The 12,777-nt window shown below is 44.4% G+C and overlaps 1 protein-coding gene across 3 annotated transcripts in view; it reads left to right on the top strand.

Moving 5' to 3' along the window:
- Positions 1–12,777, top strand: part of LOC144770305 (ketosamine-3-kinase-like) — a 246,190-nt gene that overhangs the window by 33,031 nt on the left and 200,382 nt on the right. For all 3 annotated transcript variants that reach the window (XM_078654706.1, XM_078654705.1, XM_078654707.1), the window contains exon 3: positions 9,960–10,051. In XM_078654706.1, coding sequence (XP_078510832.1) covers positions 9,960–10,051 — 92 coding nt within the window. The remainder of the gene's footprint in view (positions 1–9,959; positions 10,052–12,777) is intronic.

Below are 12,777 nucleotides of genomic sequence, written 5' to 3' on the forward strand. Positions count from 1 at the left end.
TTGTATTTTGTTACATGGAATTTCACAGATTATTTTAGTTGTTTTATTTTGTTTAGCCCCAGAGACTAACTTTGTGGGTAGACGATTTGCCCTTTGATAATCTTTGCTATTCTCTTTTATGATATTCTGATGGGTTTAGTTGTCTGTCAGGCTCTAGTAAACAAATAAAAATTATATCAAAATAAATAAATGTATAGATGTGTGTATATATACATACCTAGATATACAGAAGCCTGCCCTCTTCTGCCATAGATCTGTCTGTATCATTTACATTCTCGTTCTGCCTATGACAGGACAGAACATGGCGCAATGTACCAAGCCTGTTTTAGCCATTGACTTTATTGCACTGCCAGTGATGTCATTTTGCCTGATCTCATGTGCACAGCTTCCTGAAAATGAGCGTGGTTCATGCGGATGATATCCTGCTGTACGTGGCCCAACCAGCCACTACAGTCCCGCACTCTTCAAACTCCTGGACAGGTATGGCTCCTTCTCGGGGGTACATGATCAATTGGCATAAATCGGTCCTATATAGCCCACGTCGGGAGGAAGGCGCCTGGTAGGGCGCCCTCAAAGTCACTCAGGCGGGGTTCACATACCTGGGAATCTGCCTGACTACAGACAAACACATCTCCTATCAAAAAAACATCCGAGTGCTTAGAAATTTTATAGAAGATGCCCTTAGGTGGAAGAGCCTCCCTCTCATGATATTAGGCCGAGCCGCAATGTTTAAGATGATCACACTGCCCCGCTTCCTGTACGCCCTACAAAATGAATACTTCCCCCTTCCCAGACAGACGTTTAAGGCGATCAATGCAGAACTACGCGCTTTGCTGTGGTTGGGGAAACAACCAAGAATAGCTCTGGATACGCTTCAGATAAATCAATACAATGGAGGGATCTCCCTACCGGATGTTGAGGCATATTATTGGGCTGAGCACTTGGCTCCGATAAATGAGTGGCTCCATGCGCCTGCGGATCACCCGACGTATAGACTTGAAAGGGCCACCATGGCACGCCGTACCAGCTTACACTATTTGTATGGGGGGCGGGGGGGCGGAAAGAGACACCACGCAGATAACTATAGAGGTCTGGGATAGGGCGACGAGGATGATGGGGTGGTCCCATAAGCCGACTAAACAGACGCCAATATGGACCTGCACATGGTTGAAGGAGCTCCACAAACTCACGGGTTTTAAAGGGTGGGATGATATTGGGATCTCAACGCTGGGGGACCTGGTGGCGAGGGGAGAGCTTAAAACATATGGGACCCTGGGGGCGGAGTATGGACTACAACCTGCGCAGTTCCTCAAATATGCACAGCTGCGCCATGCCTGGAAGGCTGAGGCAGTGCTCACCTCCACATTGCCAGAATATGCCTGTTACAAAAACAGGTACCCAATAAATTTGTATCTCTGACATATAAGATCCTAAATAATAACACGCCGGATAGATTAAGGAAGCTGAGAGCAGTGTGGGAACAGAACCTGGGTGAGATGGACACAATAGATTGGGAGTCGGCCCTGATGCACCATAGAGAAGTTGCGATTAAATCCCGGCTGTGACTTATCCAATATAAGATAGTACACAGGATCTACTATGACAGGACCAGGCTGCATCGCATGGGCAGAGCCAGTGACCCCTGTTATCTCAGATGTGGACACCTACAGGGGACCTTCTATCCTATCATCTGGGACTGCCCCATTATTCACACTTATTGGACTCCGATACTGGGAGAACTGAGTAGAGTGTTAGAGGCAACGCTCGCGGTGGACCCAAAATTTGTTTTATTGGGGATAACTACTGATCTTTGCAATGCTGGCCCTGGTGGTGGCGAAGAGGGACCTAGCACGAGCGTGGGGGGCACCATCGCCCCCCCTAGTGGGAGACTGGAGGCGGGGGATGGATGGATATGTACATGGCGGCTGAAAGGGTCACCTATAAAGCCTGGGGTTGTCTCCGGAAATTCCGCAGTGTATGGGGAAAATGGAGAAAGTATCATGTTTTCGAAGGGGGTCTGGGACCAGGTTGACGCACTGAGAGTCCTGATGCTGAGGCTATGTTTCGTATTGTTAGAAGGCGGGCTGTGGAACCGGGACCTCTGGAGCACTCTTGGGGAATGACGGAGTGTGGCATAATTATGTGTTGCGGGAGAGTGCTGGATCTTGTTGATTTACTGTTCATGACGGGGTCACTACGGATGGTGGGAGGGGGGCAGGGGGATGCTTGGAAGTGTGGATAACTAACTGTGACTTGCCAACTGTGTTTATGTTGATTATAAATGAAAATAAAAATATTTTAAAAAGAAAATGAGCGTGGTTCAGTGCTAGGCTAGTGGGACAATCCTTTAGTTTTCCATTTTATCCTTATAGAGGTCCCCTTTCGTTTCTTTCCTGCTCCATTCTTTACCGCCCTGTATTGTCCTGCACAACCAATTTGGAATGCTATTGTCCATAGAGTATTATTGTTTTACTATTGCAATATGGCGGCCTGTTACATATGTGCCCAGATCTGTGATGAGGACATTATAACAGCGGCGGCTGTTATTATCATTATACTTTTCAGAAGGCTCTGAAGGTGCTGGGTGGGCTGCCCACAAAGCAGGGTAGGAGTGGTGGCATTTTCTAAGAGTGCATGATGGTTTCGCCGGCCGTCTTGGGCCGGCCAAACAGTCGTGCACACTTAGCATGTTCTCCACCAGGGCTGTAATGCACAGCCTGGGTGGAGAACGCGCACAAGCTCCCACTGCCCATCTGAGTGCCGAACCATTGCCAGATCAATCAGAACGCTGCTGTCATGGCAGGGCTCGACATATCATAAAAAATGCTCTAGACCTGCAGGTCTAGTAAACTACAAAATCTCCTCGACCTAACTTAAATGAACTTGACCTCAAACTCTGAAAACTGAGCAAATGTGACAAATGAACAAGATTTAAAAGCATTTTTATTGTTCGTTTACTTTGTGAGCAATAAAGATGCCTTTAAATCTTCCTATCACATTTCCTCTGCTTTCAGAGGCAGAGGTCAAGTGTCAAGTTTGTATTCCTACTCGCCAGAAAGGGAGAGTAGGACCTAAAAATAGCTCGTCCTTAATCAATCTCACTCGCAAATGCGAGCGGTCGAGTGAATTTGTCGAGCCCTGCATGGTGACAGCAGCATCGTGATTGGCTAGGGGAGTCTGTTTCCTGCTGGATCGAAGAGGACGGATGAGAAGCGGCAACCGGCAGCACAGGTCCCTCCCGCCCCCGCACCTTACCCCTAACCCTCACCACTGTTGCTTCATAGCAGCCGCTACTGCATAATCAAGCTCTTACCAGGGACTGATTGCAGTGAGTGGAAGAAGCAGCATTCCACGCACTGTAAATCAACACGTTGGCAGATGCTACGCTCATCTCATGGATGGGTTTCGTCAATGCCTTGATCTTTTAGGTGTTTTCACACTTGCAGTTACCCAGAGGGGCTTTCCCCGAGCCATGTTGAGTGCAGAACCAGAAGAGCGACAGAAGTGCTTCAAACATCAGCGCTGAGTAGGGATGTCAAAGTTGCGCTAATTGCTCCAGTGCTATCTTCATCTCCAATCAAGAGTTGCAAGACTGTCAATTCTTTTTATTTCTACCATTTATGTTTTTTAGGTCGAAGCGCATGTTCTGCTCTAGGAATCGGCCTCTTGGAATCACTTCAGGCTTTGTAGAAGCTCGTGCGTGCGGTGCTTACATGCTATTGGCCTTTGCGTCTGGCTTCAGCACACAATTGGCCAAAGGCGTGTGGATGTCCCAGCTTCTTGGGAAGTGTTTACTCCCAGAGCGTTTTGCTCTCGGGAGCCAACAGGGGCGCGCAGGGGCCATCTGTTTTAGGTTAGGTTTCATTTCCAGACCTTGCAGAAGGTGCGTCCCCTCCACCCCACCTTCACAAGAGTGCGCGTCGCTTTAACTTTCGCGGCTGCACCTGTTTCTACTGTTGCTTCTGCCTGACACCGATCTTACACAAAAACCGCAGTGATAATTACCAAGATTATGTAGCCGCCAATTGGAAGAAAAAAAACATGTTCTTGCTATGTCTGCGTGTGTTTTTCAATACTTCTGTTTTATTGCTGCATCTGGGCTGGCACAAACATGATAATAGGCCGCAGGAGGAACATCTTGTCAGATGCCCTCGGACGACAACAACAATCAGTCGGTCAATCAAAGTTGCTTTATTCGAGATAAAAACTCATAAAAGCATACAGCATAAAAACAGATGAATTAATTACTAAAATGTATTTACAAGTCACAAAATTCATCATGTATATTAATACAATTAAAAGAAAATATTAATGAAGAAACATACTGACTACAATTTTTTTAAAAACGTTAAAATTAACAATCATTATATTCAATGCCCCCGAGCACACAGTTTAAGATTTTGTACTTTTTCTAGATAGGCAGACATATTGAGAAAAAAACAAGACAATCACATCGAGGGGGTCAAGCCCACCACAAATTTCCTTCTAATGGCCCATGCCCACCCCAAGTATTTGGCAACCGCGACTGTGATAACCGGCAAGGTGTTAGTGCAAATTATTCTTAAGGCCACCTTGCTGTCCTTTGCGCCTAACAATTTGCACATCACCTTTAGCCATACACGTCGGGGGGTTAAGTAGGCCCTACAAATGAAAAGAAGGTGGGCAATGGTCTCTCTTTCGCTTTTACACACCGGGCATAATTCAGAATTACCTTTGCCCCATCTACCGGTTAATGATCTTAAAGGGAGTGACCCTGCTCTAAGCTGGAAGTAGAGCTTCCTATCCTCCGGCTTAGTGATGTTGTCCCAATACTGCTCTAAGCTAGGAGAAACTTTTATTTCCAAAAAGCGACCCTCCATAGTAGAGGGATCAACATCATTCCAGTTCCGGTAGGCGACCATTTCCCAGTACCTTTCTTTTAAAATGTCTTTGGATGGGAACTGGGCTGTCTCTGGGTTCTCCCACAACCCCTGCATGCCCATTAATATCAATACTTTGTGGAGTTCTTTAAGCCAAGTGATCTTGTGAAATGTATCAGTTTTAATAACATCCAGAAATCCCAAAGCATAATGAGTGAGTTCAGGAGTAACCCAGATACGTCGCCAATATAAAATGGGTCGTAATCTAGCCATATCTGGGAGGGCTTTCCTGCCTAGATCAGAACACGGCGGTTGCATTGGGGTACTTTTAGGGAGGCCAGCAAGAGCACGAAGATATTAATTTTCCACCAGCGTTAATGATGCCAACTTGTCATAAACCCATATTTCGGCACCATAAAGGGCCGAACTTAGGGCTTGCGCATCATATACTTGCAATGCTGGTTGTACAGGCTTAGTCAAAGACTTCCTGTGCTCCCGACATATAGCTCCCGTATTTTGGTGGAGTTTTAGTGCCGCCATTTCTATATGCTTCCCCCATTTTACTCCTTTTGACACATGGATACCTAGGTAAACAAAGTCCGATACCATTTCCACTTTTTGGCCATCCATAAAGAAGTTCCCTCTAAAGCTATGGTGGGGGTTAAATGCCATAAGCTTTTGTTTTTGTTTTTGTGACATTGACTTCCAACCCCCGATTGACACAAAGATCTTCAGGGCTCTCTGTAATCCACTGGGGGTTTTGGACATAATGAGCGTGTCGTCTGCGAATAGTAGAATTGGGGTTTTCACTCCAGCCATACTAGGAGCGTCTACTTTACCCAGCAACATACGCTCTACTACCCCGTTAATGTACAATGAGAAGAGCGTGGGGGCCATGGCACAGCCTTGGCGCACCCCACGCTCTACCGGGAATTCAGAGATTACTTGGCCGTGACCCCCCCACTGAATTTTTGCATAATTTGACTCGTGCAACCTCATCACAAGTGTTAGGATCTCTGCCAGCATACCCATCTCGCTTAGCACTTTCCACATCTGGGATCTAGGGATTAAATCGGAGGCAGAACGTAAATCTATAAACGCTGCATAAATGCTGCCTTTTCCTAGTACTACCGTCTTCCAGTATAATAATGTAAATCTTAATATCTGGTCTGTGGTACTAGTTAGTTTGCGAAATCCGGCCTGGAAGGGGGTCAAAATGTTTTTTTCTTCTACCCAGGCCGATATTTTCTCTAGGGTAATTTTTCCAATCACCTTTTGAATTGTGTCTAGCAGGCTAATAGGCCTATAATTCCCAGGCTGTGATTTGTCGCCTTTCTTGAACACCGGGATTATAACAGCACCTATCCAAGACTTAGGCACTGGTGCCCCCAGTGCCACGGTGTTGGCCAGCTTTGTTATATAGAGTCCCCAGTGCTTTTTGTCGTGAAGAAAAACATCCGCGGGGACCCCATCAGGTCCCGGTGCTTTCCCCTTCGAGACAGAGTCGAGTGCCACTACTGAGTCATTAAAATTAAAAGGGGCAACTGAATATAGAGTATGTTTCATAATTTCTCTAATCTTGTCCTCAGGACAAAATGCGTATTGGGGGCCAAAAAACTCAACCCACATACTCTGCGTTACATGGTTTGTGGGTGGGTCAGGGTGACCTCCTTTCCCCCACTTGACAATACTCCAAAAGAGTTTAGAGTCCCTAGCAACACTGGCTGATTTAAGGTCTTGCCATAATTCCTCATCCCATTGTTTCTTTGCTATGTGGATGCATTTTTTGTAATCCTGTCTTGCTACCCTGACAGCAATAGGGTCTCTTCTTTTTATTGCTGTTCCCAGAGCTTTTCTTGCAGATCTACAAGCTTCGTTGTACCATCCCACCCTCTTTTGACATTTAAATTTCCTCTTGGTTTTGGCAGCTACCTTGAAAAAATGGCCCTTTATGATTCCAAAGAAGCCATCGTGCAGGTTGGTGATGTCTCTCAGGTCTTTTCCTGACAGATTTTCGGCCATCAGTATGGTGTCCATAGCAGATGTAGTTATATCCAGCTCATCACTAATATTTTCCAAGACCACGGTATTCATTGCAACTTGAGGCCACCTCACTCTTCTCATATCGTTAGAAGGGACAATATCGACTATAGGCTCCTTGACCTCATTAGACCCCTCTAGCTCCCCTTTCCAGAAATGGTGATTAATACATAGGAGATTATGATCACTCTCCTGCCTGGAAACAACCTTCATATCTTTTATTAAATGCCAGATTGCCATATTACAGATAACATAATCAATTCTGCTTTTTGAGCGACCATTATCAAAGGTGTTTTCTCCATGACCTTCGCTCGGTGTTCTTCCGTTTAATGCTCTAAGTCCCCTTTCATTGCATATTGCATTTAGCTGGATTATGCTATCTGACCATCTGTCTATTGGTTTTAAATCCAATTTAGGGATCCCCCACTGGGAGTCCTCTTCTTCCCCCGAATACCGGTCACCTACTGTGAGGGGCTCAAAGGTCATGTTTAAATCGCCAGCAATTATTATATTGTTCTCACATGGCTGGGAACCAATCAGTTGGTCAAGGGCTACCAGAACCTGGGATTTCTCTCCACCGGACCCTCTATTGTACAGATTATAAATATCCAAGATACCTAGAGAGCCCAATGGTAGCCTAATCAACTGTTTGTCCCTGTTATTAGTTGGAAGTTCTACCACTCTATCTAAAAGTGCTTGGCGTAGCCAAATGGTTAACCCCCCTTTTGGCCGACCCTTGGGTCCCTTGAGTGCTGGCACGAAAAAGTTCAAGAAACCCTGGAGAAACTGGGGCTCACAGGCCCAGGTCTCTTGAAAGAGACAGATGTCAAAACTATTTACAAAAGAAACCCATTCCGGGGAAAGTAGTCTAGGGCCCAATCCTGCCAGGTTCCAAGATACTATCCCACCCCTGTCCCCCTGTAGTCCCTCAGAGATCCAGTGGTAGCTAGGGTTAGTGTGCTTGTGCTATTTACCCTTTGTTGCTCACATCCCATATTTTGGGCCATAATTGGATCATTAGCCACCATCCCCACAGGAACACTGTACACAGTATCAATTACTGGATTTGAATTTACCCCTGTGCGTCCACACTATCTATCCCCTGACACCCACTACAATTTGAAATAGGCTCACTATCTCGAGGTTCCTGGATACCCAGAGTCGCCACCCCTGGCTCAATGGATGGCAACAATCAATAGCAGGTCTTTATGGCTGGCTCTGAAAAGAAGAGATCCCGCACACCGCCCATCACTGCTGGCAAGGTGCAGGCTGGAGGGGTGCTGCAGCCTCTGGAGGCACAGCGCGGAGATGGCAATCTGCGCCGCCCTGGAATGTTTCCGTGCTCAACAAGACGCCCCGCGCTCCCACCGCCACCACTCAGAGAGATAAGCGCTTTATTTATTGCGGACCATAAACAAAGGCCTGTGCGGAGATTCCTAATAACAGTAATGAGAACAAGTCTTGCCTTTCGTTCAGCCTGTGGAATCGGTAATAAGCCTGACCAGGCTAGCGTAGCTGGTTGAGCGCTTCCCACAGAGGTGTTTAATCACCGCTTTAAATTCCACAGAGCTGACTTTAGCTACAAAAACTCGACAGTCAGCTCCATTTCCACTCATGCTAGAATGTGCAAAAAGTAAAAAACAAGAGTAACTACTGTTTGTGTTTTTGCACACCCCTTAGTCCCATAATTACAAAACTCAGTTCATTTTTGTTTAAAAGCAGATAAGATGCAATATATAGAATCATAGATGGGCATATGGGAATGTTTTTCAGCTGGGGGTTCTGACTGGCATCACGTAGACAGAGAGAGCAACGTTTGAGTGGTCTCGGATGTCACCCATACCCACGAAGGTGCAAAAGACCCAGCTTCCCATGAATTTACAGTGGGCTTAAAGTCCTCCCGTTGATTACCATTGGTTGGCTTTCACCGTCATTTCCTGACTTCTTATTCCCTGGAGCTTTTCCTCTTTACTTACTCCACTCTACTCCACTCTACTCTACTCCACTTCACTCTACACCACGCCACTCTACTGTACTCCATCCCACTATATGCCAGTCTACTCTATGCCACTCCACTCTACGCTGCTCTAATCTACACCAGTCCCTGACACTCAATTCCACGTCACCCTACTCTATGCCAATCTACTCTATGCCGCTATACTCTATGCATTGCATAAACAAATAAACTAGAACACATTTTTTGTATTAATTTTGTTTTTTACTACAATACTTCAGTTGTATATAATGGTTTTTTTCGGTTAGATATAAGGTGACAGAAATAGTTATAACACTTTTTTATTATAACATACATTTTCAACAAGCTGCACAACATTCACAATGCTCTACAACACATAATAAAAAAGTTAACAAAGCCCATAGCTCTGTCAAAACACGTATAACGCCCAAAAGGCGAGACCTATTGGCTACGCCAATGCTTGGTTCTCTTCCATCTGGAACTGTTAACTAAGTAGCCATCTTTTAAAGATATTGTGCATAGTGTATTCTTTCTTTGTTCCACTCCAAGAGAGCTTACACATTGCTTTTCAACATGGCAGCCATTTTGGAACTTTAAACCAACACAGTTTGTACAAAAGTATTGCAAGGCAATTGCCCGCTGCAATGAATAATTTCATTTTTTATTGCAAGAATATGCTTGTTTCTGGTCCAGTGACCTAGCAGTTCAGACATGGAATGGCATGACAAGCAAAAAACGATGGATTTAACCCAGATCTGTGACTGCGGTGAATGTTTGATTTGTTCAGCATTCCGTCCATCAACTGTTATTTTTTTTGCCATGTTTAGGTGGCATTCTAATTTTTTACTTTAATCTTTTAATTTATTTTGTAGATGCTTGTTGAGATTGTGTTTACTTGTAAGTGGGTAACTGGGTAACTGTAAGAATGAGTCAGTGAGTAAATGAATGGATGCAAGAGTGTGAGGTTCAATGACCGAGTTAATCTAGGATGACTTCCCACTTCATTTCTGTGCCAGACATCCTGGCATTGCTAATCCTTATTACTTCTTGGGTCTTAAGTAACCAGTGACTGCTTTTCATTTCAGACACTCTGCCAAACTTGGTGAACAGTTAGGAGATATGCATCTGCACAATCAGAAACTTGGAGAGAAGATGGAGAAACAACAACATGTAGTAGGTATGTTACAGAAGCAATAATGTCAAACATCAACAGTCTCAAATCTCTAATGTCCATACAGGTTGATATGTCGGACAATTCAGATGGGGATATTTGTAAAATCTCCTCACTGAAGAATGCCAATGCAGACTGAGGAGAATTTCAAAGTGAATTTAATTTTTTTTCCCAATAAAGAAACTCCACCCACCCCCTATGTCTGTGTCGGCTCTCCAGTAACTGGCTGTCAACACATATAGAATTCCAACCCGAGGCTCAAAATACCCACAGCGTCCCAGTCACGAACGTGTCCATTCCAATACTGATTTCAGTATAAAGCAGTATAAGAAATTGTTTTAGTGGAGTGGAATCCCAACTTCAATAACAAGCATAATCCTTGCAAGGGTGAAACCATAAAGTCACTAAATTAAACTACGTTCAAACCTCTGGTAGCTGGGTGCAAAAGCAGTCAGGCTTAATTTAGAGACAATGTGTAAAGTATTTATGCAGCACACATACAGTAATAAATTGAAAACACATCACCAATAAAATCCCAAACAAATGTAACAAAATAGAGTGCATTGTAAATAAAATAAACATGACGCCAAAATGACAAAAATCCAATCAGTTGACCGAAGATGTAAGTTTTTAAAGTTTTAGGTGAACCTGGCGCCAAAAAGCACTAAGCTCCTCTTGCGGTTCTCTGGTCACGTTGGCCCGGGGAAAGTCACAAGTTGAGGCCGACTGCGATGAAGCACGGTTTGAAACCGGGACCTCGTTCAGACCACTGAAGGTCCAGTTTAAGAGATACCTTGTCCTCCATTGGTAAAGTCTATCATGTGTGGGTGTGGCCTTGGTTCCAGGCGTAAAGCCAGGGTCGAACATTCCAGGCGAGAAGTCTGAGTTGTTCAGAGCAGTTAGGAATGATGGTTAAGGGAAAAAAACGCCCTTCTTTGGCATATTGTTTGCCTGTGTGTCAGTAATTTGATTGTAATGGATGCATGCCCAACTCCTTTACTGTACCATAAGAGGTTATTTAGTGTGACAGCTGAAAACGATTGCTGGACTTGTATCCCCGCTTTATTGTCCGATTCATGGTTCCAGTCCAGTGAGGGCCGGATTTGAGCTGCTAGCATGTACGTGGCTACATCTGGGAAGCTGAGGCCTCCCTCCTCTGTAGTACGGGGAGGGTCATCTTTGCCTCCCTTGAGGACTTGCCTGCCCAGACTAAGTGTAGCATTTTTTTCTTTATTTTGGAAAGCGGAGGTTTTGAGATTGTGAGTGGGAGTGTTTGCAATACATATAAAAGTCGAGTCATGAATTTCATCTTGAGGCTGTTCAAGCATGCCAGCCACAAGATCTCTTACCTGGCCCCCACCTATTCATTGGCAATTCAGGGCACTGAATTGGGCTTTGATCAATGGGCAGATATTATAGTCATAGATTGTTTTAGTAGACGCTAGGAACTGGACCCCCAAATATTTAATGGTTGTTTCTACCCATGCAAACCCTTCCCTTTGGGTTGGTTCTCATAGCTGGTTGAGTGGGTTCACCACTCCAATACCTTGGGATTTGAAGTAGTTGATTTTGAACTCTGAAACTTAGGCAAAGTGCTCTAGCTCTGCTTGCAGTGCTGGTAAAGTACACTGTTGGTCTGTCACAAAGCATAGTATTTCGTCTGTGAATAAAGACTGTTTGTGTACCTTTTGGCCCACTTTGATACAGTGATTAGCTGGATTGGCTTGGAACCTTGCCACTAATGGCTCCATAAGAAGAGCAAATGTAAGGGGAGACATGGAACCTGTCTCGTTACTTGCCTGAGTGGGATATTTGCTGTGTAGGCCCCATACATTTTCAGGTGGGCGGGAGATTGCTTTCTGGTAACTCACCAGTATATGCTTTTTTATCTTTTCATATGAACAAGCAACCTCAAAAGTCCACTGTAAGTAATACGGTGGATACATTTCAGAAAAGCGGGATGAATGGCTTCTTGTCAGAGAAATGCGAGATGCTTCCGGATTTGATCACTAAACTTGAGATACTCGATTAAAATACAGATTAACACTGTATTAGTGGCATTGATTTATACCTTGCGTCGTACCCAATGAATTTGGATTACCTTGGCTCAAGATACTTTAGAGCCAAGTTATCACATCAACTATACTCAGAATCTCTTCCGGACCCTTGTGGATACTTTGCATGTGTCATTTCTCTGACCGGGAGCCATTCAGACAGTTTTTCTGAAATGTATCCACTGTATTACTTACAGTGGACTTTTGAGGTTGTTTGTTCTTCTGTCCTGATGAAGACCCCTGTTTAAGGAACTACTGGCCATGCCGCTACCATTGGGATTGAAACGTCGACTTTTCTTTCTACCACAACCTGTACTTTTAGTAACTGCCCATATGCAGATGGTGAAACATGCATTCACAGCGTCTTGCTACCATTGAGTATATTAGTTAGTGCATTATATATTGTTAGACAGGTTATTTTATTATTTCAATGTAAATATGTAATTATTTGAACTTACACTCTCAACTCCCATCTCTTCACGAGCACTCCCTTTAGCACTTGTTTTACTTCATGTGCATGTTGTTGTACTAAGTGATTATGACCCAATATACATTCTCTAAATTAAGGAATTGATCATCATTTTTGTCCATTTATGTTTTGGGTGTAAAGATTATCTAATTTTAACCTTTACGGTTGGACCAATTTTCTTCTGTACCATATCTAACCCAGGTCCAGCT

The sequence above is a fragment of the Lissotriton helveticus genome, chromosome 7 (genome assembly GCF_964261635.1).
Source record: "Lissotriton helveticus chromosome 7, aLisHel1.1, whole genome shotgun sequence".
In the NCBI taxonomy this organism is placed as follows: Eukaryota; Metazoa; Chordata; class Amphibia; order Caudata; family Salamandridae; genus Lissotriton; species Lissotriton helveticus.